Consider the following 26,415-nt stretch of genomic DNA (forward strand, 5'->3'; position numbering starts at 1 on the left):
AGTCCCGATGCACAATGTTGTCCAAAATACTTCCTTGTCAAAGTGGCTTTATATGTTTTAATTCTTCCTATGGCTAATACAAATTCAATGCGAAATTAGGAAGATAGATAGATATAATAGATAGATAGATATAAAATATAGATACAAAAAAACATGAAGTTGCTTTTTGTGAGCCTGTCTTGGGTTGGGTTCAAAGCATTGATTCTTGCACTGGAGTAGCAGCTGGGGTGTTGTTCATAGAGTGTTTTATCATTGCGTTCCCTTAGCACAGGGCACTTGCTAACAAATTTCAGTATTTTTACAGTCTGTGAACTATTTCACTTTAATTTCGCTTATTGGACTCTTTCCACCGCTATCCAGCTTTAGTGCTAACCCACATTTTTTAAATGACTAAAGCACTTATCATTTGGCTGCCACAGTATCTTACCGTATGTTATAGTATCTGTCGTATAAGACTGTAATGCAGGCTATGAGCTCATGCTGCAGTCATTACAGATCACTGGATAGAGAGATAGAGCTTTGTGATCCAATATTCAATACTTCTTCTGCCATGGACATGAACATATCAGCAATATTAATATGTAGGGCTCAGTCTTCTTACTGCACAAGGAACATTATTCATGGGTAAGCCACAAGCTGTTTAGTATCTGGTGAACGCTCTGGGCAGTCTGATATTCAATCCTTGTATGGATGTTGCAATAATTCATTCTTGTGTGCGCACAATGTTCATTTGTATTAGGTAGCATAATGTAAAAGCCTCAAATGTAGATTTTGGGATCCTTCGAACTGTGTGTGAGACAGGAGGACTATGAGCAGTATGTGAGAGAGAGGGGCTATAAGAAGCAGAGTAGGAGCAGGGTGGCATTTTCAATGAAATGCTAGAAGCAGAGCATGGTAGCTTTCTTGACCGGTTTGTTTTGCTAAATAATTGCAATTGCATTTTTTCCTAACCCCTTCCCGCCACGGGCATTTTTTTATTTTTGTTTTTCGTTTTTAAAAAGTCACCATATTCTGACTCCTGAAACTTTTTTATACTTCCATGCACGGGGATGCATAGGACTTCTTTTTTGCAGAGTTGGGTGTACTTCTCAGTTATACCATTTTGGGGAATTGCTTTTGCTTTGATCACTTTTTATTCAAATTTAGTGTGGGCACCAACCGTGGGCATTAGTGCTGGGTGTCTACTGTATAAAACAGTAGACTCCCAGCGGCTATGGCGGACACCCAGCTCCCGAGCGGCCGCCATGTTTAAACACCCAGCATCCGCCGTACTAGTATCTATCTATCTATCTATCTATCTATCTATCTATCTATCTATCCAATTTCCAGCTCTCTAAGGCAGTGGTTCTCAACCTTTCTAATGCCGTGACCCCGCAATACAGTTCCTCATGTTGCGGTGACCCAATTCAGTTTGGAATGTGCGTCCATAATGGCGTGCGTTCCAGCTGAATAGTATTGCTGCAGACAGTAGCGCGGCTTCTGAGTGGCTAAAGCCATCGGAAATATAGGCTGGCTGTGACAGCTCCTGCTTTAATTGCATGTGTGTTCAACTCATCGGCGTCCTCCAGGCGCCGATAAGTTGAAACCGGGACATACCTCCCACCGACCGGGACGGTTGGGAGGTATGCTTTAGGCGACCCCTGTGTTTTGGTCGTTCGACCCCCGCCGGCGTCGCGACCCACAGGTTGAGAACCGCTGCTCTAAGGTAAACACAGATGAAGTTATGTCAAAGTACACATGATGAATATCTATGGAAAAACAAATTGTAAGCAGAGGATATAAATTCTGAGTTTATCTATGAACTGTGATGACACTTGCTATTATGAGTTTAAAATTTTGAACGCTCCAAAATTTGAACCATTTATTAGGGAAATGTGCATGATCGTGATTTTTTGGACACATATGGCGGTTGTATTGAAAAAGCAATGTTTTTTAGAATAACTAGCCAGTTTTTCAACATTAGAAGTTTTATTGAAGTTTTTTCAAAGAAAATTTTTTTTTCACAAAACCGGAGGGGAAAAAGAAAAAAGGGGGGGGGGGGTTGAAGGGGGGGTTGGGGGGGGGGAAATAATGTACAGAAATATCAAAGAATGGCAAAACTTGGGGGGGAAAGAAGGGGGTGGAGAGGGGGGGGAAGGGGGAGGCGAAGGGTGGGGGATGAGCAAAAAACAGATAAATGCTCTGGCGCAGCAGAGCTGAAAAACAAACCATATGCGAAAACCTCAGAACATATGAGTAGCAGTAGAGAGAGGAAATAAGGAAAAATTTTGACAAACAAACTGCACAGGGGGACATTACACAGGGGACACAGAAGGAAAGAGGGAACGGAAGTCGGCAGAATAATAAAAATTATTCCAAAGAAGCCAGGTCTGTTGATGCTTGGTATCATCTTGACGGAGCTCAGCTACCAGGGTCTCTATAGTTCGCAAGGCAAGAACCTCATTCAGCCAACAAATGAGCGAGGGAGGGATCGTGGACTTCCATAACCTGGGAATGACAGAGCGAGCTGCCACCAATAAAAATCCAAGAAGTCTACGGGTGGGTTTACGGAACGTCCGGGAGAATAGGGAAAGAAGTAGCGGGGCCGGGTCATCTTCCAGGTCAATCCCCGTCACCTGCCGAATAACCCGTCTGACCCCAGTCCAAAACGGACGAAGGAGAGGACATTCCCACCAAATGTGGGCCATCGTACCGCGGTCGGAGAGACATCTCCAGCATCTATCAGAGGTGGAGGGATAAATATCATGTAGGAGGGCCGGAACCCTATACCATCTGGAAAGTATCTTAAAGTTGGTCTCCTGCGCCCGACATGATATGGAGAAAGTATGACACGCACGGAAGGCCGATGACCACACATCTGGGGGGAACGAGACCCCCAATTCCCTCTCCCACCCGGTAATAAATGACGGAAGCGAATCCTCAGCCCCAACCAGTAAAAGACCATAGAGAAGGGAGACAGTGTGAGAGGGAGGGGAGGGGGAGATACAGAGACGTTCGAACGGTGACAGAGGCCTATGAAGGTCCCGGGAGGACCACGAAGAGGAGTAAAAATGGGAGAGCTGGGCATATTGCCAAGAGAAGAGTGACGTATCCGAGCATGAGGTTTGGGTCAGAATCTCAGAGCGGGAGAGAAGCGAGGAAGACGAAGTGGCCTGCTTAAAGCGGAGGGTGGGAGAACCCCCACGGTGAGACAGAAAGGGAGAACCCAGGGCTGCAGGAAAGTCCGGATTACCCGATACGGGGGTCATGGGACCATCATTCGTGTAGAGAAGGCGCATGGCACTATACCTGCGACACACTCCCAAGGTCTGGCGCGCTACATAGGGAAGCGGACACCGCTTATTGTCGGACCAGTATTTCTCATGGAACCAGGGGAGTGCAGTGAGGGGGATGGGGCTCGACGAGTCTTCTAGGGAAACCCAGAGCTTAGTCTGAGCTGAGTGGTGCCAGTCAAGGATGCGTGTAGCAACCGCCGCCAAATAGTATTTGACGCAGTCCGGGGCCGCCAGGCCTCCTCTCCGTTTGGATCTTATCAACGTGTTGCGGGCAACACGAGGGGGTTTCGAGGCCCAGATGAATTTGGTAAAGGCTTTGTTAACCACCGAGAAAAAACACGAGGGCAGGACCACCGGGATGGTTTGAAAGAGATACAGCAACCTAGGAAGAACATTCATCTTCAATAAATTGATGCGTCCCAGCCACGAAAGGCCCTTGGTGTCCCATCACTCAAGATCAGACCGCAAGGTACGCAGTATTGGAAGAAAATTCACAGTGTACGTGTCACCCAAGTTACGGGGTAGTTGCACTCCCAGGTACTTAATAGATCTAGGGGACCACGAAAAAGGAAAGGAAGAGCGCAAGGAACCAAGGGCCGATGGCAGCAGCGAAACATCTAGGGCTGTGCTTTTCGTCAGATTGATCTTATAATTGCTAAAGAAGCTGTAAGCGCTAATCTCCTTAAGGATAGAGGGAAGTGAAGTTAGTGGGCTAGTGACAAACAGGAGAACATCATCAGCAAAAGCAGACACCTTTAGATGATGCTTGCGAATCTGCAAGCCTCGGATGTCAGGATTATTCCTAATAGCAATTAAAAAGTGCTCCATCACTAGCGTATATAAAAGGGGGGAGAGCGGGCAGCCCTGCCTAGTGCCATTATAAATAGTGAAGGGGGAGGAGAGTGAGCCATTGACCCGGACCCGAGCCATAGGAGAGCTGTAGAGAGCCTGAATACGCATAATCATGGCAGGACCAAGACCTATCTGAGCCAAAGTGGCCTCTAGGAACCTCCAATCCACCCTATTACAAGGGATAAACCCCACTTGGTCAGGATGTACAAGCTCTCCCATGAAAGGGCCCAGACGAATAGCAATCAACTTGGCATACAGCTTAGCGTCCGCATTCAGGAGCGAGATCGGTCTATAGTTAGCACAAAGCAGGGGATCCCTCCCTTCTTTGGGTATAACAGTAATATGAGCCTGAAGAAAGGCAGGAGGGAAGGGGGCCCCGGACGTGGAAAAGTTAAACGCGCGTAAAAGCGGCTGCGCCAGATCAGCCTTAAGCACCTTAAAAAATCGCGCCGTATAGCCATCAGGGCCCGGGCTCTTACCCCCCGGAAGGGAGGCAATGCCCAATTCCAGTTCAGTCTCAGAGAAGGGAGCTTCAAGCGCAGCCACGTCCTCTGGATGCAGAGATGGGAGAGCAGTTTTAGCGATATAATGTGGAAGGGAGGTTCCCGTGGCAGGAGCCGGATGAACCTGTCCTGGCGGGGGTAAATGATAGAGGGAACTGTAACAGTCCTGAAAGGCTGAGGCAATCGCAGACGTGGAGTGAGTGATCGAGCCTGAGGGTGTTTTAAGGGCCATAACATGTTGGGCTGCATGACGCTCTCGCACCGCCCGAGCCAGCAGGCGGCCCGCCTTGTTACCCCACTCATAAAACGAGCGCTGACCTAATAGGCGAAGCCGCTGATGTTTCCTCTCAAGAAGGGACCTAATCTCCTGATGAGTGGCAGTCAGAGATGCCAAGGTCGCCTGCTGGAGCGAACGCTTATGCTGAGCTTCCAAGGTCGCCAGATCACTCAGGAGGGAACGAAGTTTCCGGCCCGCCTCTCTCTTCAGACGAGCACCGTGTTTCATCAGCACTCCGCGGAGAACACACTTAAGGGCCTCCCACTGTATCGGTGGAGTGGTGATGTCACAAGAATGATCCAGAAATAAGTGCGAGGTAGAAAGTTTCAGTTCTGCCAAAAATTGCGGATCAAGAAGGAGCGATTCATTCAATCTCCAAGTGTTGGATCGCATGCTGGCAACAGGCGAGCGAAAAGCACAGGAGACAGGGGAGTGATCAGAGAGGAAGGCAACTCCAATTGAAGCCGCTGAAACGGAGGGAAGAAGATTATGGGAAAAGAAAATATAATCAATCCTACTGTATGAGCCATGGGGGTGGGAGAAAAAGGAGTAGTCTTTGTCGGTCGGGTGGAGGATTCGCCAAACATCACAAAGCAGTGAGGCGTTAAGCGCCTTCCTGACTTTATTTAAGGCACCATAAGAGATCTGGGACCTACCCGTGGAGGTATCAAGTAGAGGAGTAAGCGGGAGATTGAAATCACCACACACAATCAAGTGACCCCTAGCAAAGGACTGGAGTGCAGACAGGGTAGACAGCAGAAAAGGAACCTGGTCTACATTAGGAGCATAAATATTAGCAATAGTATAAACAACACCCGATATCTCACAGATTATGAATAAGTATCTCGCATCCCCATCTACTAAGGAATCTAGGACTTTCACGGGAAGATTTTTATGGAAAAAGATGGCCACTCCCTTAACCTTACCCGCTGCGCTGCTACTATGAAACCACTGAGGATAGTACCTGTTCCTAATCGCAGGCGTGTCGGCAGCTAGGAAGTGAGTTTCTTGCGGACAAAGAATGTGCACCCTTCGTTTATGAGCATCATACAGGACCTGAGAACGCTTTTCAGGGACATTGAGCCCCTTAACATTGAAAGAGGAGACAGATATCTCCGACATTGAAAGGGAGGGGGGGACAGAAAAGACACAAAAGGGAAGAACAAAAGGGAGGACAAAAAGACCACACTACACAGCCAAAGCACGAGAACTGAAGAGTTAGAGCACAAGTAACAATGCACAGAAAAGGACCAAGAAGCACAAGGATAAAGAAAACCTGGGACTAACAAACAGAACACCGAATGCGAACACAAAAAGAGGGATAATAAGGTACCCTCAAGGGTAGGCTAAAGAACAGGAGCACTAGTCTCCGGATGACCCCGCACTGCAGGGACGCAGCTATGTGGGGGCGAAGAAGGCAATCCACGCGGTAGGACACAGAACAATGACTGTGGATCACACAAAAAATGAAAGGGACAAAACAGACCACGAGGCTGCTCCAACTCCGACACACGGGCATCTAAACATACATATGACAGAAGAAAATAGAGCAGCAGCTAGATAACAAGTGCAAACAATCTAGAATCGTGGACAACAATGTAAAGGGCAAAACTAAAGAGAAAATCATAAGAAGAAAAAACAGGGCATGGAACAAACTCACAAAGTCCGGTCACGAACGTCCAAAGTGCAGTAGGACAAGTCATTCCTGGGAACCCCGAGCAGACAGGGGTCTACGTTGGCGTTGCGGCTTCTGAGAGCTCAGCGAACCGGAGACACCGGGATCATCCGCAGCATCCCATTGCAAACGGAAAGGACCGGATTGGTTAGGATCTGCAAGCAGGGAGGACCAATCAGGAAGCTGTAAAGGCGGTAGACCCAGGGAACGGAGAAAGGTCGGAAGATCATCTGGATGAGCAAGAGATCGCAGTCGGTCACCTCGGCGAACTTGTAGGGAGAATGGAAAGCCCCAACGATAAGGAATCCTGCGTTCCCGGAGAAGGGAGAGGAGAGGCCTCAAAGCTGCTCGCTGTCGGAGAGTGTATCTGGAAAGGTCCGGGTAAATCGACAGGGAGGAGCCCTCAAAGTCCACCTCGCCAACCTCTCTAATCTTGTGCATTATAGCCTCCTTGACTGCATAAAAATGGATCCGACAAATTACATCCCTCGGCTTACTGGGGTCGTCACTGCGGGGTCGGAGGGCCCGATGAGCACGGTCCATCTCAATGTGGGAATCAGGCGGGCATCCCAGCAGCGAATTAAAGATGACAGACAGGACCGGGACCAAATCTGTGGTCTGAACCGATTCCGGGAGGCCCCGAATACGGATATTATTGCGGCGGTTGCGGTTTTCAATATCGTCCATGTGGGAGACCAGAGTGCAAATTTGTGCGGAATGAACGGCTACTTGCTGTTGGATGGAACTGAGAGTGGAGGAAGCAGCCGACTGAGACCCCTCAAGGACCTGCACCCGCTGTTGTAAATCAGAAATGTCCGCTTGGACCACACGTAAGTCCTGACGCCAGGCGCGTTTCAGATCAGATGCAAGACTGTCCATATGCCTCCTACTTAGGGCCAGTAAAGCCTGTAGTTCTGGAAACTTCTGCAGGGTGAGAGCAGCCTCCTCAGGTGGAGGAAGATGAGACACAAATGCAGGTGCATCCGCACGGAGGGTCATGACAGGTGACCCAGGACCAGGGGCCCGTACACAGGTAGCTGGGGGGGCCAAGCCACTGTCAGGAGCAAAGTCAGACCCCGGGGTAGGGGGTATCAAGTCCTGGCCAGGATGGACAGGTAGTGGGCTAGCACCCCATTCAGTCGCACCCTCCAGGGATCCCTGAAGTCATCTGGGTTGGTTGAGGTGAGGAGGGGATGCCTGCAGGGTCCTAGGGGTAGACCTGGGGTCAAATGGAGGCGATGCAGCCCTTGAGAGCAGCGGCGCCGCTGTTGCCACTGCTCCCTGTGAAACAGCATGATGGACAGAAGCAGGGGACTTGGTAAGGGCAGGGACTGGTTCCAGGGTAGGAGGGCTGGTAGCAAGTACCTGAGGCCTGTCCACAGGCAGCATGGAGGGTCCCGGAGCGGTCGAGTCCCGGCAGCGGAGGTCCGGCATGGAGGAGCAGAGCGCACCAGACTGTTCTCTCAGGCGCCCACGTGCAGTGAGGGAAGATGGCGCCGGCAGCGGGAAGTAGGCCGCGTCCTTCTCGGGCTCCCGATGCCCCGGCCGTGGGGTGAAGAAGGTCGGGATCTTGCCAGCTGACGGAGGGGGGGCAGGGGGTTCCCCCCTGGTACGTTGTGCCCGAGACCTGCCCATGATGCCGCTGAATACAGCCCAAGTGCCGGAGTTCAGAGCGGAGCTCTCAGGGTAAGCTGCCGCTCGCGTGCATGTCCAAGCCACGCCCCCATAACTAGCTAGTTTTGATGACTTGCAAGTGCAACAGGGCTAAGTTTAGAAGTTAATGGGTTAGTAATTGTGAAGAGTATGTCATCTGTGGAGAGCCTAACTTTTTATTCACATACTCCAGGTTGAACTCAAGAGATGTCTGTCGAGGTTAGAGTGTATGACTATAGCTGGTGTTTCGAACAACAATAGTAGAGGTCAACCTTGACAAGTGCCACAGCGAATATGTATAGGTGATGTGGCGTCTGGCAAGAGTTTTAAATATGCAATGGGTTTGCAATAGAGCGCTTGTAAGGACCATTGGAAAGGCTAGGTACCTTCAGGACAGACTATCAAAGGCCTTCTCTATGTTGAGAAATAAAAGTGAGATATGCATCTGATGGGAGTTGGCCCAGTGTATAATATTAATGTACAGTAATAATTCTGTACATTACAAAAGTATGCTGTGTGATGTATATCTAGAATGACATATGTGCATTGCAATTGAGCATACAGGGAAACACTTCAAATATTTTGTTCAGATTACGAACAATGCTCCTTCACACTGTGTATGGGTCCAGATCAGGATGGAGCAGAGAAAAACACCATGCTATTCCTAAATGTTTTTTAATATTAACGCAGGGTCTTGGGTGAACTAGGCAGCCCTGGAAGCATAGAGGTGAGATCTCCAGGTATATAAGGTACAGCCTAAACAGGACAAGATAGAATTTTCAGGGAGGATTCCATTAATGCGGCCTGCCAGCTTCCCTTGCCAATGATCAACAGACTTGCCATTGGGCAACCAGCATTGTCTCCAAATCTCTCTCCCAAGGTGTCATTAAATCTAATTTGAGCATAAGTGTCTGAGAATTCGCTTGTTGGAAATAAAGGAGAATGAACCTCTGTCAGTAGCCCTGAATAAATAGTCTTTCAAAATGAGTACTCTGGATAGTAGTCATGATAGGAGAAAGTGTAAGAAATGAAAAATCTGAAAAGTCTCTCCCATGAGTTAGTGCGGGTGAAATATTCCTTAGTGATGACACGTTTCTTGAGTAGAAAATCATTAAGCATCCACCACTGAAATCCTCTGGAGAAACACCAGACAGAACAGGGTGTTGGAGAAAATTAGGAGGAGGGGTGATACAAAGTTCTCAGGATATATTGGAATTTCGTCCATTTCCATAAATGCAACATATAGCCAGTGATCCTACAGTCCTGCCAGGGAGGAGAGAGTAGGTAGAGTGCAAACATAGTACAGGATTATTGTGGCCATCCTGTATGAACTGTAGGGATTGGAGAAGCAAAGTTCCATTAGAAATAGCTGTCATGGGTGTTGCATAGATTAATTCCCAGATAAGGAATATATTTTTCCCATGTCTGAAATCCATAGCTCAGTGCTATCAGCTTCTGGGTCACATGAGAACATTATAATGCATAATTTTAGATTTAGATGCATTAGTTTAAGTCCTGATAAGCCTTCGAAATGGGAAAGAATGCTGAACAAGTTTGGAAGGGTGGTTAGTAGTTTTGTAAGGGTGTGATGTAGTAAACTGTCAGGAACTAACTTTGGTCAGTAGGTGGCAGCAAATTAATAAATGCCCATAGGGAATTAATGCAATTAATTCTTCAGAATGTAAATATTGTTCGAGGTTGCAAACTCTGATTACAGATAATTACTGGGACATTTTGGACTCCTACAAGCCTGGCAGTGTGCTGGGATTGCAGTTTTGATACCTTGCACTGGAGATAGTCTTTTGCATCATCCATTACCAGGAAACAGGAAGTAGAGTTCTGTGGAGAGAAGGGTCCTGGCTGGAGGTGATGTGCTGAGGGGACAGTGGAGACCTGACATGCTGGAAGGCAGCCTGTGCTCTGCTGGATGGAAGAACTGCCATGCTGGCTGTGGACTGAGTCTGGAGACACAGAGTCTGTGGTGCTACTTTTGGGACTGAGTCTGGAAAGCTCTGAAGCTCAGAAGGTAAAGGAGACCACATGAGAGGAAGGCCTCAAGGACTTGTAAGTACGGCTTGGCCGCGTCCACGTGGTGAAATATAAGGGACTCTTACGCTGACACCTTATCATCTGGGAAATTGGCCTGTCTGTTAAGTGGAGAGCTGGAGCATAGGATATAACTGTACTTTTATGTGAAGACCCCATTTCACTGTGGATTACAAATAGTATTGCGCAATACTTAGGGTGCACCCCAACGAGGGACCGATCCAGGAGAACCGTGTTCTTAAAGGACTTGTATCTGGTACCTGTTAAGTAACTGTGGGAACTAGGAGTATAGTGTTAGTTTGCTGCAATATTCTGTTGCATATTAGTTTGTATTTCTTCTCTGTTTATACCGTGTTACATGTTTTCCCAGGTCGCTATTCTGTGACTTATTCAGTAAACTTTGTCTTGGGGATTAAAACACTGTGTGCGTCTGTGTGGCATCGTGTACCTGCTGAACCTGTGGGCCCAGCCCTTGGTCCTCTTTCATTTGGCGCTGCGAGCAGGGTACATTGATCGCCATGCAGAACGCTTCAGAGTCCGGGGAAGCTCCACCTGAGGCCCCAGTCAACCCTCCTGCCATGGCAGCAGCTCCGATTATGTGTCTGCCTGCAGGGGCGATCTTGAGTCAATTAGTACGATATGATGGTCAGAATAGGCCACTAGAAGACTGGGTTGCACATCTTAAAAGCACCCTCCGGTTATATAATTTGGCTCCTGATCTGCAATCAGATGTGGCGCTGAATGCCTTGGAAGGAGATGCCCGACGCACTGTAATGCTGCGCCCTGAGGAAGAAAGGAAGACACTGGAATCTATAATCTCGATCCTCGAGTCCATTTATGGAGAAACATCCAGTACCGGTAGCCTTAGATCCCGCTTCTTCACTCGCTTCCAGCGTGAAGATGAGACCATCCCCCAATTTGCCAATGCCCTCCAGGAGATTTGGTCACATGTACGAAAGAGAGAGGCCAGGGGTGCTAATGACCTTGGAAATGGAGATGAAATCCTCCGGGATCAGTTCATCCTCGGTTTGCGAAGCCCTCCTCTGCGCCAGGTGCTCAAGGACCGTATCCGGGTGGATGCTACTTTACAGTTTCAGAGGATACAAGCAGAAGCAGTGGCTCGAGATAAAGAAGAAGAGTATGGAGTGTACAACGTGAGAATGCAGTCTGCAGCAAGTCAGAGAACTCCTTCCAATGAAGAAGATTTGCGAGAGTTGGTGAAGGTACTTAGCACATCGGTGGGAGAAATTCAGAGACAGTTGGAACGGTTACAGGCCCCAGTTCCGCCTGAACACTGGGAAAGGGGTGCTGCTCTGATGGCTACTGCACCATGTCAAGCTCCTCTGGAGGAGGGAACAAGAAACTTCACCATGCATCACCCCAGTCCGTATCCACCTACACCTGGACAGACTTGGGGTTCTGCAAGTTATTCGAGGGCAAGGGGCCCCCAGTGTTGGATATGCCAAGAAAGAGGACATATCGCCCGGCAATGCCCGAGGAACCACGCAAACCCAGAATGTCTTCCGTTAAACGGGAACTCCCTGTGGCAGCGGGGCATGCCGCGGGGGAAGTAAAGTGCCAGGACGCCCCTGAAGACCCTCGGGACCTTGTGGCCGAAAGCCCTTACTTGGAAGTGCTGATTGAAGGACAATGGGTGAGATGTCTTATAGACACAGGATCAGAAGTAACCACGATGCCTTTGAAATTCTTTGAGAGAAACTTCGGCCATCTGATGAAACCTGAGAAGGACACTTTGATTAAGTTAACGGCTGTGAACCAGACTGCTATACCTGTGTTCGGAGTAGCTTGGATGAGAATAGAGCTATGCGGACAAGACGTTGGCAAGAAGGGAGTGGTGCTGGTGGAGAAGCCAGCTCGAGATGAAGCCCCAGTCGTACTGGGAATGAATATCCTGCGAGAACTAGATCAAGTCATGTTTTCAAAAGAGGGCCCTGGTTATTGGAAGAAAGCAACTTCCCATAAGCCCACCCGGAGAGCATTCCAGCGCTTGATCAGAGCATGCGGTATCTGTAAAAGCACCCCTGTGGGTAAACCCATTGGAACAGTATATGCTCCATATGGGACTACTTGCACCGTACCCCCACGTCAGGAGAAGATAATACGTATGCCGATTGGAGGAAACCGGAAGCTGAATGGCATAGATGTGCTAATTGAACCCCTGGGCTTGTCAGAAGCTAGCCGAAGTCCAGTGATCGCCAGAACAATTGTATCAGTTGCAGATGGACAAGTGCTAGTCCGGTGTATCAACGTACATGATTATGAAGTTACATTTCATGCAGGAGAGAAAGTGGCTGAATTGCATGTGCTCCAAGCAGAGACACTCACAGGTAGACAGTTAGCCCTACGGGTAGTGAAAGGTGATGCTTGGACTTTGGCAGTGGACCAGAATTTTGAAGAGAAGCCCACACCTGAGTGGAATGGCCAGCGAATTTTGGAGCAAATGGAAATTGATGCAAGCCAATTCACCTCTGATCAAATGGAAAGAATTGAAGCCGTACTGTGGGAGTTTCAATCTGCTTTCTCTCGGAGTGAGGAAGACTTTGGGTGCACAACGGCCATTGAGCACGAAATATCCACTGGGGATACTCCCCCAATACGAGAAAGATACCGGCAGATCCCACCTACTCTCTACCAAGAGGTGAAGACCATGCTGTCTCAGATGATAGACAGTGGGATAGTGAAGGAAAGCCAAAGCCCATGGGCTGCGCCGGTGGTTTTGGTGCGGAAAAAAGATGGGTCCTTGAGGTTCTGTGTGGACTATCGAAAATTGAATGCAGCCACAGTAAAGGATGCCTTTCCTCTGCCAAGGATAGAAGAGTCATTGACGGCTTTGCAGCGTGCCAAGTATTTCTCAACCCTAGATCTGGCAAGCGGCTACTGGCAGGTACCTGTTGCAGAAAAGGATAGGCAGAAAACTGCCTTTATTCTACCGATGGGGCTGTACGAATTCAACAGAATGCCATTTGGGCTGACGAATGCTCCGGGTACCTTCCAACGTCTGATGGAACACTGCCTGGGTGAATTGAACTTCGAGTCGATACTGATATACCTGGATGACGTGATAGTCCATGCACCCACATTTGAAGAACATTTGAGGAGATTGCGGCAAGTGCTCAGTAGGCTCCGCGCTCATGGCCTTAAAATCAAACCAAGAAAGTGCCATCTCTTTCAAACCAGCATAGAGTATCTGGGACATGAGGTATCTGCTGAAGGAGTTCGTCCTGCAGATAGTAAGGTGGAGGCCGTGAGCAAGTGGCCTCAGCCCAAGACACTTCGGGAAGTGAGAGCGTTTTTGGGACTGGCCGGTTACTACCGAAGATTTATAAAAGGGTTTGCGAAAATCGCTGGTCCACTACATGAACTCTTGAGAGGGACTTCCCAGGGTCCGAAGACACGCCCTATCTCATGGGGGCCGCCTCAGCAACAAGCATTTGATGAACTAAAGAAGGCCCTGACTAGCGCTCCCATCCTGGCATTTGCTCAATTTGACAGGCCATTCATCCTGTATACCGATGGAAGCCTGCACGGATTAGGAGCAGTGTTAGCTCAAGAACAGGAAGGCCAAGAACGAGTCATCGCATATGCTAGTCGATCCCTACGGGACTCTGAGCGGAATCCGGATAACTACAGCTCCTTCAGGCTCGAGTTGTTGGCGTTGGTTTGGGCGATGACCGAGAAATTCTCAGGGTACCTGACCGGGGCCCATGTACTAGTACGAACAGACAATAATCCATTGGCCCACCTGCAGAATGCAAAGCTTGGTGCTCTAGAACAGAGGTGGATGGCTAGACTAGCGAAGTATAACTATACCATCAAATATCGTGCTGGCAAAGACAATACCAATGCTGATGCACTATCTAGAGTCACCTGGGAGGTGCCAGTCAGAGAGGTCGATGAAGAAAATGAAGGAACTGAAATACCTGATCTCAGTCGAGTGCCCCGACGGTCACCCTTGGCAAGCTCAAGTGGGGTGGCTACTGGTGGCACGGTGCTATTAGGGAAGACTGAAGAAGAATGGGCACAGGTGCAGGATGATGATTCGGACTTACGGAAAATAAAATACTGGGTTAAAATGGAAACCTGGCCTAATCTTGACATGCGAAGTCATTTGTCTTCAGACGGATGGAAACTGTTACAACAATGGGACCGGCTAATAATTCAAAATGAGGTCATGTATCGGAGAGTGTTCCTGCCGACAGATCTTGAAGAGAGGTGGCAAATAGTGATCCCAGGTGTCTTGGCCCGAAGAGTAGCCCTTGAGGGACATGAGAAGGGTGCCCACTTTGGAGCAGAGAAAACGTACAGGTGGGTGCAGAGATTCGTATACTGTCCCCGGCTGGAGCAAATTGTCAGGGAAGTGTGCCAAAAATGCCGAGTTTGTGAGCTGGCGAAACCTCCAGAGCAGCGGGCCCCCATTCAAGTGATTCATACATCCGCACCACTAGAAATTCTGATGATTGACTACATCTTAATCGGACAATCAGTGAGTGGGCATCAGTATTGCCTTGTGATGACGGATCACTTCACAAAGTTCTCTGTGGCAGTACCAACCCGTGACCAGACGGCAGAGTCAGCCGCCCGTGCAGTGTGCAGACACTTCATCCAGGTGTATGGATGCCCGAAACGAATTCATTCTGACCAAGGAGCTTGCTTTCAAGGGAAACTGATGGAAGAGCTATGTCGACTGTATGGGATGGAGAAGTCAAGAACAACTCCGTACCACCCGCAGGGCAATGGAGCCTGTGAGAGGTTCAACAAAACACTTCTACAGATGCTCCGTACTCTGGAAACAGATCGTAAAAGGCGCTGGCCTGAATATTTGCCCGAGCTGCTCTGGGCATACAATAATCGTGTTCATAACACTACTGGCTATACCCCGTACATGCTGCTGTTTGGTCGTCCTGGACAGGAAATCACGGAAATGAATCTCAACCCACCTTCTGAAGAGATAACTAGAACCGCTGACTCTTGGGTGCAGGAACACCGAGACAAACTGAGAACCATCCAACGGGTGGTCAATGAGAGATTGCAAAAGCAAGTCCCTAGAGATCATCAACCGGTGCAAACAGTACCATTGTTACCAGGTGAAAGAGTACTGGTTCGTGAAAAGCGGCCCACTAACAAATTGGATCACCGCTGGGAATCACAGCCCTACATTGTGAAACGACAAGTGTTTTCAGAAGGTCCAGTCTATGATGTCCAAGCAGAAAACTCTGATGGGCCAACTCGGAGGTTACACCGTAACATGCTGAGACCATGTCTTTCTGAGGGACGGTCCTTGCTTGAAAATACTGGAGAAGTTGAGCAAAGACGTCCAGACCCAGTGCGTTCAAGAGACACCGGGTGGTGGCTGGTCACTATGCCGCCTGTACAGACGAATGAAGTGCCTACTCCTGAATGTCCTGTGACAAATGATACCCCAGAAACTGCAGTACTACCCCGAGAGGAGTTGAATACAGTTCCTACACCAGTGACACCAAACCCAGGCATTCGCAGGTCGGAGCGCTCCACGGCAGGTATCCCCCCTCAGCGCTATGCAGCTGATGATTTTATTTGGTAGAGTTGTCGGGACGCCAACATTTTAGTGGGGTGGCATGTAAGGGTGTGATGTAGTAAACTGTCAGGAACTAACTTTGGTCAGTAGGTGGCAGCAAATTAATAAATGCCCATAGGGAATTAATGCAATTAATTCTTCAGAATGTAAATATTGTTCGAGGTTGCAAACTCTGATTACAGATAATTACTGGGACATTTTGGACTCCTACAAGCCTGGCAGTGTGCTGGGATTGCAGTTTTGATACCTTGCACTGGAGATAGTCTTTTGCATCATCCATTACCAGGAAACAGGAAGTAGAGTTCTGTGGAGAGAAGGGTCCTGGCTGGAGGTGATGTGCTGAGGGGACAGTGGAGACCTGACATGCTGGAAGGCAGCCTGTGCTCTGCTGGATGGAAGAACTGCCATGCTGGCTGTGGACTGAGTCTGGAGACACAGAGTCTGTGGTGCTACTTTTGGGACTGAGTCTGGAAAGCTCTGAAGCTCAGAAGGTAAAGGAGACCACATGAGAGGAAGGCCTCAAGGACTTGTAAGTACGGCTTGGCCGCGTCCACGTGGTGAAATATAAGGGACTCTTACGCTGACACCTTATCATCTGGGAAATTGGCCTGTCTGTTAAGTGGAGAGCTGGAGCATAGGATATAACTGTACTTTTATGTGAAGACCCCATTTCACTGTGGATTACAAATAGTATTGCGCAATACTTAGGGTGCACCCCAACGAGGGACCGATCCAGGAGAACCGTGTTCTTAAAGGACTTGTATCTGGTACCTGTTAAGTAACTGTGGGAACTAGGAGTATAGTGTTAGTTTGCTGCAATATTCTGTTGCATATTAGTTTGTATTTCTTCTCTGTTTATACCGTGTTACATGTTTTCCCAGGTCGCTATTCTGTGACTTATTCAGTAAACTTTGTCTTGGGGATTAAAACACTGTGTGCGTCTGTGTGGCATCGTGTACCTGCTGAACCTGTGGGCCCAGCCCTTGGTCCTCTTTCAGTTTAGTAATTGTGAGGAGTATGTCATCCATGGAGACGCTCCAGTTTGAACTCAAGAGATGTCTGTCGAGGTTAGAGTGTATGCCTATAGCTAGAGGTTCAAACAGAAATAATAGAGGTCAACCCTGACGGGTGCCATGTACAGGTGATGTGGTGTCTGACAAAAGTTTTAAATATTCAATGGGTTTGCAATAGAGCGCTTGTAAGGCCCATTGGAAAGGGCCATGAACCAGAGAACCTGGGCCAAGTACCTCCCGGACAGGCTATTGCCTTCAGTTACACTTATCTATCTGATCCGTGTTTGGCAGCATCCGAGGTGCATGTAGTATGCATTCAGTGTGCAGTATATAAACCCAACTTAACACTGGGAATTGATTGAGAATGAGCATTTGTATGAATTCTCATTCAACTGTTAATCAACCCTTTTAAATGGCCCTGAAACCTTTAGCCTAGCGGGGGCCGATAGTCTTTATACAGCCAGAGAGGCCCATGGTAGATTTAATCCTGGCAGGATGCAATACTCTGTAGAAAAATGCTCTGTAATTAGGGAATACTGTTGCCTGGGCAGGGTGTACTTGGTTTGAAACAGTGTCTAGGTAGGTGGTACTGGACATGTTAATGTAATATCAATGAATGCTAGGACTTAATATTTCCCAATAGAACATTACAAAAACCATCCCACTGCCTCTTCCAACTTGCTTTCTTCTCAAAGCATACCTTAGCCCAATCTCTTTCCCGTAAGAAAGCAGTGTATATACACCTTGCCATTCACATAATGTAATGAATCAAACTAGGGCATATTCTTCTATTGCTCTACAGACTAGTTGTTATGTTTATTGTAGACAATTCTAGTAGTGGTCAGTTTGGGCTCTCTTTCTGATCTGTGGCTATGCAGTCTCATACAGAGAAAGCCGCAATGCATTTTGTGTTCTATCTTAGTCAGGATTAACAGGCTCAGGCCACAAAAAAATATTCTCTATCCATAGGATAGAAGGTAAATTACTGATTAATTGAGGATCTGTCCACTGAGACCTCCAACAATCCTGAACATGGTGAAGACAGCCAACCCCTGGTAGATACAGACATGCCCCGCTTCCATTCACTTTAGTGGTAGGGCAGAAGACAGTCGAAGTACAGTATCTCCCACAGAAGTGAATAAGGGTTTGTCTGTGTCCACCTGGGTTTCAACTACCTTTGCCACAGCTGATTTAACACCATGAAACACCCCCAGCTCTCCACTGGGGGTGTTTCCAGCTGGGGCCACACGGGCTGGAAACGCCGTGAAAAATCGCGGTGTTATACAGTAACTGAAACTGGATGGGATTCATGCGAATCCTATGCTCACTTTGTATTTCAAATTGCAGCGTGGACATGCGCAGTTTTGGAAATTGCAGCATGTCAATTATATCTACGGAAACACCGGCAGCTTTCCCGTAGATATAATGGTAACAGAAAGTCCACGGAGGAAAAGTCTGTGAACTTTCTATTCATAGCGCTGCATATCGTCCTGTGGGGCCTTAGCCTTAGGGCCCCTTCACACAGAGTTTACGCTCCGCTCATTCAGACACATATACACGAGTGCTTCAAAACACTTGCGGACTTAGTCTTTGATATAATCAATTTTATTCACTTCACTTGTCACTAAGTTTGTCTGCCAGGTTTACAATATTAGGGAGCCTTCACACGGAGTAAACGCGCGTGTATTTTTGCAAAATACACGTGTAAAAATGGGACTCCCATTGACTTCAATGATATTTTTTACACATGTAAAAATATGCCTGTAAAATGTCATTGAAGACAATGGGAGTCTTATTTTTACATGTGTATTTTTACACATGTATTTTACAAAAATACACGCACGTTTACTCCGTGTGAAGGCTCCCTTAGACCAAGGCCCCACGTTGTACCTGCTGTGGAAATGCAGCAGAGAAATACTGTGTTTTACAGTACCAGCAAAGTGGCTGAAATTTTGGTTAATCACATCCACACGTTGCAAAAAATTGCAGAAAAGCTCCTCATCTAAAACCGCAAGCGTTCTTGAAAAACACAGCATGTTAATTTTAGCTGCAGAATCGTGAGCAACACAGTTAAAAAAAATGAAAAAAAGCAGAGAAAAACAGCAAAAATGTGTTTTCCTTTTCGGTATGTAGTAAAACAGGGACCAACAATACGTAACCACAAAATGTATAACAGTCCTTAGAAGACGGATAGGAGTTTTGGACAGTGTCGTTTAGTGCTGTTGCAGGTTTACCATGATTTTATAGTATCAGATTTTATTTAATCTGATAGTAAGATAAAAGACAAAAAGAAAAGCATAAATATGTCTTTTAAGTGCGGTATAAATGATGTGCTGTTCCTCATTTGCATTAGGACAATTTTATATAGTTTAACACCTACATAAAGTTGCACGGTATGAATTATTTTTTACTACCTTTCTAATAGCAGAAATGGCCATAAATCGTATTACTGCTCCCAAAGCCAGATTTAAACCCTGAAGTCCTGTCCCTTATAGTGCCTATAAAAACTAGTCACCACCTCCCTTTCCCTTGGACTTTTTCATGTTTTATTGGATAACTACATTTTAATTTCAGCAATTTCACATTTACATTTCAACAACTATTTCAATTTATAGTATGTTTTATTAAAACTGAATCAAAAATTTCTTTAACCCTCTACACTGGGTAGTTTGTACTCGGTATCTTTTTTCATATTTGCCTTCCCCGCCTTCCAAAATTCATAAAGTTTTTATTTTTCTGTCGACATTGCTATGTGAGGGCTTATTCTTTGTGTGCCAACTTCTACTTTCATTCTATTGTACATAATAATGTTTTGATTTGCGTCTATTAACGTTTTCAGGGGATCCATGTAAAAATAACTAAATTATATCATTATTTTTTTTATTTTGTTTTTCCGGTGTTCACTCAGCATTAAAGGGATCCTATCTTTCAAACCCTTTTTTTTCTAATTAACACGTTGGAATAGCCTCAAGAAAGGCTATTTGTCTCCTACCTTTCATTGTCTTCTCCGCGCCACCGTTCGCCTAAAATCCCGGTTTTTGTCGGTATATAAATGAGTTCTTTCGCAGCACTGGGGGCGGACCTCAGCACTCAAAAAGCACTGGGGATGACCCCAATACTGCGAGAGAACTCTCCAGGGCCGCCTCCATCTTTGTCTGGAACAAGGTCTTCACCACGTCTTCTACTGGCGGTGTCTTCTAATTTCTAGGCCTTGGGCCTAGGGCAAGCTGACAGCGCATTCCCGTCGGCCCAGGATAGAGGATACCTAATATGTTTGTTTATTTTTTGTTGTTTATGTTATGTGTTTTTTAATTAAAAGGTGGGTTTTTAAAACTTGGAATCTTTATTACAATTATTTTTAACTTTTTACCTTTCCTACAGGGGACTTAAACTGGGATATTTGATCCTCAGTGCAATATACTGCAATACATTATATTACAGTGCATAGTACATAAGCTCACTGTGTGTAATGAGGATAGGTAGCCAGGTGGCCATTGCTCAGCCTCCTCGCTGCCATGGCAATCGCTTGGAACCCACATTCTTATTGCAGGGAATCTGAAGGGTGGCTGGGGTCTATTGACCACAATATCTGCTGGAGTCAGAGTTTTTTCCGACTGTTAATCATGGGCCTCGGCTGTGTAATACAGTTAAGTGCCGGATGTAATGCCGCAGAAACAGCTTTACAGGGCCATCCCATCACAGCGTTAAGTATTAACTATATGCTCAGCGCAACGTAGTTGTAGAACGGGAAGGAGTTAAAGCTTAGTGAAACACAGTAGAAAAAATGCAACAAAAACATGGGGGTTTTTTAGTGATTTTCCGCTGCTTTTTAAAAAAAATTCTTGCATCCCCATATAAAAACTTGTATAATGTAAGGTGTGTTCATAGGCAAAAGATGTGTTGAGCACATAAAAATTTTCTACTCCTTTGCGGAATTGTGTTAGCAATATCATGATCATGTACCATAAGTGGTTTAAGTACCGCCACTACGGCTGCTACGGGGCCCACAACCTTAGGAGGCCTAGCGGGCCTTTGCTTTTTTTTTTTTTAATAGTTTGTTAACTGTTGGAGTAACTCCGCAACATGGGACCCCGGCCTGACACTGCATTTTTTTAAACACACATTCTGCATTGTGTGGTTGAGATTAAATGAAATCTAATTCACTTTGCTAGGACTGTAAAATGCTGTATGTTTTCCATTGTGTGTCTGCAACAAAAGCGCTGTATTATCACCTCATATTTAATCGTTTTTTTTTGTTTTTTTTTACCAAACCACAGATCACATCCTTAGTAAACTGATAGAAACATACCTACTGTGTGGTCCCTGATTTTTGCTGCCCATTACTTACTCTTTTCTGATCCTTTTTTGTAGGGCCTGAAATGAGCTGTCCAACAGTGTATGCATAGAGCTATAATCCTCTGCTCCTCTTTCCCTTTTGTGTCTCTGATATCAGTCACTAGCTAGCAGTTTAATTGCCTATTAACTGTAGATATGCCGTTTATTCACATTACTGCACATGCCCACCTTACAGGTACAGGATGGAGCTAGTGCACTCACAAAATATTGTAATTTCCCATTGCCCAAACTAAATATCATGCAAAATAAAAACTACAGCAGGGAATAACGCTAAGTTCACACCAGCGTTCAGGTTTCCTTTGTTTTCAGGTTGTGTCTGGTATTGCAGGGCAACTCCATTTATTTTAATGATGCTGAGTTTTAACCCCTTAACGACCAAGGACATAATAGTACATCCTAAGTCATATGGGTTTTAATGGAAAGGGCTCAGGAACTGAGCTCTCTCCATGCACAGCGGATGCCAGCTGTATAATATAGCCAGCACCGGTCGCTAAGAGCTACAATCGGTGCCATTACCAATTGCAGCTGTTAACACTTAAGATGCCTTTGTTAAACACATCTGCTGCACCTAAAGTGCACAGGTGCCATGGGCGCCAATGACATTCGAGACGTAGCATGTGATAGAATGAAATGGGTTTTACTATTCACTTCAATACATTAGTATTGCAAGGAATAGTACGAGTGATCAGACCCCATAGAGTTCAAGGTCCCTAGGGGGTCTGATCATGAAAGTAAAAGAAGAAAAAAAAGTTTTTAAAAGTATAAAAAAAACCCACAAAAGTTCAAATCCCCCCTTTCCCTAGATCACATATACAAGTAAACTATTAAAATATTTATCTTAAACGGTAAATAGCGTAAGAAATCAAAATAGTCAAATGGAAATTTCAAAATTGAATAAAATATGAGCAAACCATCAGATCTTACCCCAAATGGTATCAATAAAAGTGTTACCTTGTCCTGCATAAAAAAAATGCAATACCCATATGCCATATGAAAAAGTTACAGGTGTCAGAACATGGTGACCCAAATTTTCATTTTTTCATTTTTTAAAAGCTATTAATACATTACAAATACTATAGAAATTTGGTATCACCATCTTCGTACTGACCCACAGAATACAGGTAACATGTCATTTTTACCACACAGTGAACACTGTAAAAATGAAACCTGATTTTTTCTCCAGCTGCCAAGTACATTGTACAGGATATTGAATAGTGCCATTACAAAGTACAATTTGTCCCGCAAACTATAAGCCATCATATACCTGTATACAGTGCACTGAATGAGAGCTATGTATACAAGGATTGGGAAGACAGGGATGGTAATGTTGTGTTTGCAGGAAAACAGTTGCATATTGTTGCTATCTAAATGTATATTGAAAACACAAAGTCCAATAAGAAGAAGCTCCAAAAAGTAAAGTGAATTATGATCCTTTTCAACTTTTTAAAGACATTTTTTCCATTTTTTAAGCTTTTGAAGGTTTCCTTGTAACATCAGTTTTGCGAGTCAGTGTTAGCATGTTGAGGTTTGGAGCCTAGCCACTGACAGCATGCATCCAGGCCCTTGAAGATTGTCCCTATGGCTAAGGCCCCACATTGTGGAAACACAGCTTTTTTTGTTGCAGATTTTGCTGCGTTTTTTGAGTGAAACCCAGGAGTAACTACAAAATGAATGAAAAATACTTAGCAAGTACTTATACGTCTCCTTTCTGCTCAATCCACTCCTGGCTATGGCTCAAAAAAAACCAGTAAAATCTACAACAAAAATAGCTGCATTTCCGCAACATGGGGCCTTAGCCTATATTACAGTTCTCATCCAGTTCATTTATGTCTTTGAATCGTGTATGTCCACTGGTATGTATTATCAATGATATGGATTGTTGTACTGTGAATTAAATTGGAAATGTATCTGTTCTTTTTTTCTAGATGTGATAGTTCATCACCAGTTCGGAAAGAAAAAAAGAAGAAAAGTGGGAAAAAGCACAAAAGGGACAGGTAATATCAGAGTAAACATGTTTACTAGTTCACGCTAGTAATTGTTTGAGGCACTGCAATTGTAAATGACATTCAGTAGTGACAGCAAAAACTACATAGTGATTATTTCTTGTGAAATTGGCATGGTCCATCAGTTCCCACCAACATATAATCATTTTATTTAAAAGAAATTTTACTGTTAGGTGTTAAATAAAGTGGTGTAATTGATTGCAAAATAACAGACCTATTTTACCTAGCCGCTACTCCATAATAGAAGAACAGCATGTGCTATTTTGTTATTGGCATCAGTCTGGCCCATTTTAATGAATATCTCTGCCACTTGCTGCCAATTAGAGAATTTCATACAAAAAGCTGCAGAATTTAACTACATGTTTTTGCCATCCAAATATTAGTGTGGCCACTGAAGCTGTTGTGCTGTATTACCATCAAAGCAATAAAAGCCTAAAGAGAATAATAAACTCAAAGAGGATTAGTAAGGCAGGGTTCACACTATTGTTGGATTCCGTTATGAAGGTGTCCATTTAAAAGGAAAAAAAAAAAAACACCTATCATAACAGAAATTAACTGACACTAACTGATGCTAAGGGCTCATACACATCTGCGCCCCGGTCTCTGTTTTGCAGGTTTCTGTTTCATGCCCGAAACTGTCCATTAATTCTTCGGGAGCCTGCATGCGGGGTTATGCGCCGCTCATTCTGAACTTGAACAGAAAGAGCGCGTAAAAACCAGCTCCCATTGATTTCTATGGGTGCCAGCATACGCGCGTATCACATTGAAAGCAATAGGGAAAAAAGCCTCCCATTGATTTCAATGGATAGTGCACGTATGCCGACACCCATAGAAATCAATGGGATCTGGTTTTTACGCGCTCATTCTGACGCTGGGTTCACACCTGCGTCTGGGGTCTCCGTTCTGTGGTTTCCGTCTTCTGCATGCCAGAAGACGGAAACCACAGACCGGGTCCGGCCGTGCGCGGCGGTGAGCGTTTTGCGCTCTCCGCCGCGAAACCGGATTTTTTTTATCCGGACACAGAGTACTGCATGTCCGACTCTGTGTCCGGATTATAAAACCCGGTTTCGCGGCGGAGAGCGCAAAACGCTCACTGCCGCGCACGGCCGGACAGCTTTCTCACCCATTCAAATGAATGGGTGAGAAAGTCTCCTGCAGGCTTCCGTCTCCTGCATCTGTTTTATGCAGGAAACGGAAACCTGCAATAAGGACCGACGACGCAGATGTGAACGAGCCCTGAACGAGTTTTACGTTCAGTATAAGCGGAGCGTAACCCCAAGTGCAGGCTCCCTTACTGTAAAGTAAGGGAAAGTATAGCTAGGAAACGACCTATTGTTTAAATTATGTTTATATATTAAACATAGTTTTAAAGAATGTTTGATATTTTTGTTTTTAACTTTCTGTGTTATTTTCTATATTTAAAAAAAAAATCCTAAACATTTTGCAATTCCAACCCTTGCCACTAAGCTTAAAGTAGTCTGTCACCTCCTGTTTCCTAGAGGTGGACCATGCATCACAGACACAATGGTCTGGATCAGACTATTGACTTCTGTGGGAGAATTTTCTAGGCATGCTCTGTGACCTTTGCAAAGGTCATTGCATAAAGAAAGAAGTAAATAAACTGAGACCATTACCTATTGTGATTGGTGGATTCTGTGTCTGTAGCTGTAAACTTTAGTGTGCTGATAAGTGAGATGGCTGTTGTAAGGGATACTTCTACAGAAAACAGAAAGTTTCAGCATATTATTTGGCTTAAAGAGGACCTTTCATGGTTTGGGGCACAGGCAGTTCTACAGTATATACTGCTGGAAAGCCAACAGTGCGCTGAATTCAGTGCACTGTCGGCTTTCCCGATCTGTGCCCCGGGTGAAGAGTTAGCCATCTCGATACCGTAGCTATTCAAAGTTAAAAGGGGGTTTCTGACAGTCTGTCTGGACCGTCCTTTTGTACAAGCAGCGCCAATAGCGCTGTGCTCTGAGACCGGGGAGGAATGCCCCCTCTCCTCCTGATAATACTCGTCTATGGATGAGTACTGTGAGCAGAGGTAGGGGGCGTTCCTCCCCGGTCTCAGAGCACAGCGCTATTGGCACTGCTTGCACAGAAGGACATTCCTGACAGAGTGTCAGGAACGCCCTTCTGACTGTAAAGAGCTACAGTACCGGGACCGCTAGCTCTTCACCCGGGGCACAGATCGGGAAAGCCGACAGTGCACTGAATTCAGCACACTGTCAGCTTTCCAGCAGTATATAGAACTGCCTGTGCCCCGGACCATGAAAGGTCCTCTTTAACGGCTAGAGTCAGAACTACATGATTTTTAGGAATTTTTTAAATTGTAGATATTACATGGAAACATTTTTAAAACCACACATTAGTCTAATATAAATCTTTGCGGCTGCTCTCGAGGTGCATGAGTAAGATTTGTTTATCACATATGCTTCTTGTAGTAGTTATAAAAATAGAAGAGTATCTTTTTGCTGTGGTGGCTGTGAAAGTGTTCTTCAGAATTGTAATAACAAGGTCTATCAGATTTTTCCAAGTAGGATAATCAGATGTAGCTGACCTGCTTGTTGTAGACAGAAACATGACCATGCTTTCCTGAAGGATAATGCATTTATTTTTCTAATGCTTAACGAGAAACATATAAAATAATATTTGAAACTCAAGTAAATCATCATTCTTGAAGTCATACTCTGAAATACATTACCATATTAACGTCTCTGGAGGTTAGGCTCTGCCCATCAAGAAAGTAGCCCCTTAAGGCTAAGGGCCCACATTGCGAAAAAAAGCTACATTTTTGTTACGGATTTTGCTGTGAGGTTGAACAGAAAGGAGAAGTATAAGTACTTCCTATATATTTCCCATTTCTTTTGTAGTCACTTCTGGCTTTGGCTCAAAAAAAAAAAAAAAAACGCAGCAAAATCTGCAATATAAAAAAAAAGATATTAGATTCACTAGCGTTGGATTTCTGTCCTTTGTTCTGATTGGGTACCCAAAAGACAGAAACCCTATTTGCTTAAAAAGTGGTTACACATGGAAACCAGTGGACCCCATAGACTATAATGGGGTGCGCTGGGTTTTTCATTTGGTTTCAGAAACAGTGGAGAGAAAAGTCCTCCTTGAAGGACTCTTCTCTCCGCTAATTTTAAGCAGAATTTGGGATGAGAGTTGAACACTAGTGTAATGAGCA

The 26,415-nt window shown here is 45.6% G+C and overlaps 1 protein-coding gene across 3 annotated transcripts in view; it reads left to right on the forward strand.

Moving 5' to 3' along the window:
* Positions 1-26,415, forward strand: part of SRRM3 (serine/arginine repetitive matrix 3) — a 334,709-nt gene that overhangs the window by 256,637 nt on the left and 51,657 nt on the right. For all 3 annotated transcript variants that reach the window (XM_075264822.1, XM_075264824.1, XM_075264823.1), the window contains one exon: positions 23,151-23,219. In XM_075264822.1, the coding sequence (XP_075120923.1) occupies positions 23,151-23,219 (69 nt within the window). The remainder of the gene's footprint in view (positions 1-23,150; positions 23,220-26,415) is intronic.

The sequence above is a fragment of the Leptodactylus fuscus genome, chromosome 2, assembly GCF_031893055.1.
Source record: "Leptodactylus fuscus isolate aLepFus1 chromosome 2, aLepFus1.hap2, whole genome shotgun sequence".
Taxonomy (NCBI): Eukaryota; Metazoa; Chordata; class Amphibia; order Anura; family Leptodactylidae; genus Leptodactylus; species Leptodactylus fuscus.